The sequence below is a fragment of the Nicotiana attenuata genome, chromosome 2 (genome assembly GCF_001879085.1).
Source record: "Nicotiana attenuata strain UT chromosome 2, NIATTr2, whole genome shotgun sequence".
In the NCBI taxonomy this organism is placed as follows: Eukaryota; Viridiplantae; Streptophyta; class Magnoliopsida; order Solanales; family Solanaceae; genus Nicotiana; species Nicotiana attenuata.
In genome coordinates this window covers 88,768,914-88,774,038 of record NC_031990.1, presented here as the reverse complement: position 1 = coordinate 88,774,038, position 5,125 = coordinate 88,768,914, and the positions used below count along the sequence as shown (strand labels likewise).

General features: G+C 35.4%; 2 protein-coding genes across 2 annotated transcripts in view; both read right to left on the bottom strand.

Annotated features, from left to right (window-relative positions):
- Window positions 1–3,529, bottom strand: part of LOC109214520 (GILT-like protein F37H8.5) — a 4,303-nt gene extending 774 nt beyond the window's left edge. Inside the window, exons 1-4 of the mRNA XM_019378448.1 lie at window positions 3,222–3,529; window positions 2,320–2,385; window positions 1,886–2,026; window positions 238–330 (exon numbers count right to left, since the gene is read on the bottom strand). Of these exons, the coding sequence (XP_019233993.1) occupies window positions 238–330; window positions 1,886–2,026; window positions 2,320–2,385; window positions 3,222–3,476 (555 nt within the window). The 5' untranslated portion in view covers window positions 3,477–3,529. The remainder of the gene's footprint in view (window positions 1–237; window positions 331–1,885; window positions 2,027–2,319; window positions 2,386–3,221) is intronic.
- LOC109214510 (gamma-interferon-inducible lysosomal thiol reductase-like) overlaps window positions 4,571–5,125 on the bottom strand; it is a 5,682-nt gene continuing 5,127 nt past the window's right edge. Inside the window, exon 5 of the mRNA XM_019378437.1 lies at window positions 4,571–5,022. Coding sequence (XP_019233982.1) covers window positions 4,819–5,022 — 204 coding nt within the window. The 3' untranslated portion in view covers window positions 4,571–4,818. The remainder of the gene's footprint in view (window positions 5,023–5,125) is intronic.

Sequence of the window (5,125 nt, the reverse complement as noted above, 5' to 3'; positions counted from 1 at the left end):
GGGGGGGGGGGGGGGGGGGGGGGGGGGGGAGTTGTTGTTGTTGCCCAGGAAAGAACTCAAAAACATATTTTCACGAAATGCAGGGTAAGGTTGCCTACGATAAACCCTTGTTGTCCGGCCCTTCCCCGGACCCCGCGCATAGCGGGAGCTTAGTGCACCGGGCTCCCTAGAAGGGGACTGTAACAGCAGATAATGCAAAGTGCAAGTTCAGAAAATATAGAGTAAAAAGAAACTGACATCATAAAGTGGTTGGCCATCAACAACAACCCATGGTACATATTTATGAGGAGGTTGAAGGGCATTTGTCTCAGCCGCATACCGTAATTCGAGCTGCACATAAGATCAAGTAACATTAATTCACAGAACATAAGAAATTACTATAAGAAATGAAACATCAGACCAAATAAAATTTGTTCCATCAAATTTCTATACAAATCAAGTTCGCTTCAAGCTCCAAATCGAACAGAAACTCATTCTAAAGAAAGGTACTTCCTTCTGTTTATTTGTTTCTTAACGCTCCATTATACTGAGTAGAGATACCTTAATCAACTTACAGAAAACCGAAAGCCTGAGGATGCAAAACTGTACAAAGACTTGACTCTTTGAAAAACAAGTCAACAAAATTCAAGAGTTGAATCATATCATTAACATCCAAAAACTTATCCAAATGATTCGCAAGGTGCTGGCTCAGCATCCAGATATCTTTGCATGAAGAAAATAGGAAGGAAACATATACAAGAGGGTGGAGCAAAAGTGAAGGTTCAGAAACTTCTAGAGAACAAACAATAATAACACTGATAAAGAAAGAAACACATTAACTCAAAAAAGTCGTAGTCGACTCTCTCTCTCTCTCTAGCTTTTGGTGCTCTTGGTGCATGTTAAGCTAACAAGCGTCGTGCGAGTGATAGCCATGGTTAGACGAGGGAGACCTCGCAAACAACTGCTCGTTACAGTCGGAAGTTCGATGAGTGCTAGGGTTATTGCTGAATCCCTTGAACAGGGAAATAAACAACGATTAGTTACTTCTATTGCAACCCAAATTCAGTCACTGAGCTTGGGACTCTGCAAGTGCTACTGCTAATAAGCTAGAACAGAGTGCAAATGTAAAATCTAAAGGTGAATTAGCTGCGAGTTATGATAAATACAAAGCTACGCAAAGGTTACAGCAACGAAACAGAGCCAAAGTGAAGAACAACCTAAGGTGCCAATTGAAGAACAACCTAAGATGCTAATTGAAAACAAATTGCCAGATTAATTTGCTTCCAATGAGCTCCAAAGATTAATTAATTATTGTTGGATGCCATGTCAATGAAATGGATACCTAGGACTAGCATTCCAAGTTATCACTAGACAATTTCATTTATCTCAAACAACACACCTGAGTAACTTCAATCCTTTCCAATCTCACCATCACCTCTAAGAAATTTCTAAAGTAGTTGTATACTTGTACCATTAAATAGCATTTTCCTCTTGAACATGTTGATTGAATAAATGAAAATGGCGATTGAAGAAATTTTTCTTTTTTCATATTCATATGCTCAACATTTATCGATGAACATATAGCAACAACAACAACAATAACAATAACAAACTCAGTGTAATCCAAGTGGGTCTGAGGAGAGTAGTGTGTAAGCAGCCTTACCCTTACCTTGATAACATGAGCATATAACAGAACAATGTAAAACAATAAGTTCTTTTTCCTTTTGCACATTATGATATAAAATCATTAATATCAAACAGCTCTAAATTAGTTTAAACACCAAAGTTAAAATTTACAGCAATGGAATTCAGAAATAATACCAACTTATCAGGAAATGCTCAATAGCACCCAAAAAAAGAAGAAGAGAAACACAGAATTAGCGTTAAATCAACCAAGAGAACTAACCTCTTTCCCTCGCCCACTGCCAACACAATCAGTAACAAGCTTTGCCTTCAAATTCAGTTTTTCAAAACATGTTTCCCACTGGGTATAATTCTTATGGTAGACCAAACTTTCCACACAGTAAATGAAAGGAAAGTGTTCATTCTGCATCAAATATCCGATGAAAATGAAAATTATGATTTAGAAGTAAACATATATCATTAATCAAACTGTGATGTTTTGAAGCTTGATTAAGTTCACATATGGTGACTGAACTTTATCCACAATAACATATAACGTCACAAAAAGTACATTTTCATGTTAAAGTAACTACTGGAAACATCCACTATATTAGTAAAATCAGAAAATCATTTTATGATAGCTGAAGTGCCGAACTATGTGTGAATCAACCAGAAAACACAAATGACCGGAAGGTACGATTCAGATTAATAGCTTACCAGATCTGGCCAGGCATCAATTGCACAAGCCTCTAAAGTGTCCAAAAAACATTCAGCTGGACCATGCTGCAAACATGACAAGAAATTTCATAAATCTTAAGTTTGCTAATACTATGAATACATACACATATATAAGAACCACAATATAACTTAAATTGCCAAACTATAGCCCAGAAACAGATCTAGCCTTTCTCAACGGATTCAATTGAACTCACTGTATTTGTTCAACCATGACGAAGAGAATTTCATCAAGCTCAAATTGAGCTTTACAGAGGCGGATGCAGTATTTTTGACGCGGAGCATAAATTTATTGTAAAAAACTACTAAAGCCGCTATACATAGTAGATATGAACCAAAAATTTTAAAAACGCAGTAAGTTCAATACGAAGAATTTTGAAGGTTGAACTCATAAAGCTTAAATCTTAAATCTGGCTCTGTAGCTTGACACTATGCTCTTAATTAAAGGACCACAAAATAACTTAAATGAGCCAAGAAAAATAGCCCAAAAATAGATAAAATTATTGACTAACAGGTTCATCTAAACTCACTACTCTTTTTCCCGACCCTTGTGGTCATGGGCGAAGCTACACTATGGTTTCGTCGGAAAATTACTGCGTATATAGGTAAAATATTTTTAGAGGTATATAACATATATTGAACACCCTTTTGTCAAGATTTTTTTTACTTCTTTCAAATTTGAACACCCTAGGAAAAATTCCTGGCTTCGCCACTGCTTGTGGTCCGGCCTTCCCGGACCTCGCGCATAGCGGGAGCTTAGTGCACCGAGCTGTACATTATACATATGCAAAAGATACTTATAAAATGTATAAATATAACAATCCACCAACTCTAACTCACAAATATAGAAATATAGCAAGAAAGAAAGAAGATTATTGGATGACCTGGCATTTGAAGGTGTTATTGGCTTGGATCTTAGTATTACCCCATGGAACAAGTTTAAGATCAACAACATCAATTAGTCCATTCTTGAAAATCTTAGGTAAATAATTAACAATGAAATTTGAACAACCAGGACAAAGAGTTTCATAATACAAAGTCAAGGACACTTTCTTCTCGCAAGAAATGGGAGAAATTTGAGTGAAACATAGAAAGCAAGCTAGAAAAATGGATACAGTTTTTTGGAAAGAAGATCCCATTTTTTGAGTTTTTGACTTTCTGGAGTTTCTGCAAGAGGAAAGTGAAGGAATTGGAGTTTAAAACTCTAATTTTGAAAAAATTAATCATCTTGCTATTTTTTTAATAATTGCATGGGACTTTTTCTTTTGGAATAATGTGATAATTAGCTGTCTTGTATACGAATAAAAAGAATTGCACGTGAATTATAGTTTATCTAAAAGCTAATCCAAGATGCATTTTCAATGTGATCGCCCCTAAAATTAATAATGTTCATTTGTAGCTAGGAAATCAAGTTTGATTCTCCAGATAATAATAATAAATATTCCATTTGTCACAATTTACGTAACATTTTTTCTTTTAGTTAGTTCAAATAGCATGACATCTTTTTATGTTCGGTAACAAAGTTTGCTAAATATTTATTCCTCTTTATTTATCCGCTTAATAAGGGGACGTTTGGCTATACAATTTTTTCACTTTTTTTTTTAAAGAAAAATCACTCTTTTTCGAAATCAGTATTTGGCCATGAAATCTTCAATTTTCACTATTTTTCAAAAATTTGAAAAACTAGAAAAAGTTATTTTTCAAAATATTCACTTCAAATCACATACAAAAATTCAAAACAGACCAAAATTGTATTCATGTCTAAACACAACTCTAACTTTCAAATACCATTTTCACTTTTTTTTTAAGGAATTTTACCATTCTTATGTCCAAACGCCCACTATGTTGTTTCATCACGTTATATCATATGCAACAATTGCAATTCCTTGTAAGAGAATATCTTTAACAAATATATACTCTTGCATGTCAGAATATATGCTCTTCATATTGCGGAATGCAAAAAATAAATGGTTTTAGTTTAGTCTTAGATTTAGGGTAGCCTCACTCCTCAGTAGATACATATGGAAATTAGAACGAAAGATTGAAATGTGCGCGTAAAATAAGATCACTTATTCTAAATTCACAGAAGTTGCTCTTGGATATGCCTCTATTAATATGTAGGTCACGGGTTCAATCAGCCACTGACGTTCATTAGAATAGGCTGTCTATAGAGCTGCCCATATGCCTCTGTTAATATATAGTTGCTAAAATGCAAGCTCAGAGACATGGCTGCTTTCATGTAGACAACTTATTAAAAATCCATACTTAATACTTTCTGTTTCCACAACCCAATTAAACCAAATTCTCATATTACAACATTTCCTATAAACAGATGATTAGAGAATTGAGCACCTTCATTATAATCCATCATGATAAGTATTTTACAAATGCATTAACCAAGTACAGTATTTCATCATTTCATAAAAAGGACCAGCATCAAGGAGCCCTACATTATACTCGGCACATAGAGCAGCCTGTGGATTAAGCAGATGCGGCCAGATTAACGCGGTTCATCCATGATGTAATAGCTGAACCTATAGTTGATAACTTGGAAGTGGCTGTATGCATTAAACAGAAAGGAGTAAATTTCCTTCCCATTTTAATGACATTGACAGTTGAGCTGCAACCTGGCACCGGAGCTCCTTTGTAAGCTTTGCAGATGTAGCTTATGAAGTCCATGTACTCCTGCATCGATGAAATAACCGGTGATTTCTGAGTTATACATCTTGATCACTGCCATCACCTATGGAACTTCCAACAACCCCCCCCCCCCCCACCCCACGGGAGG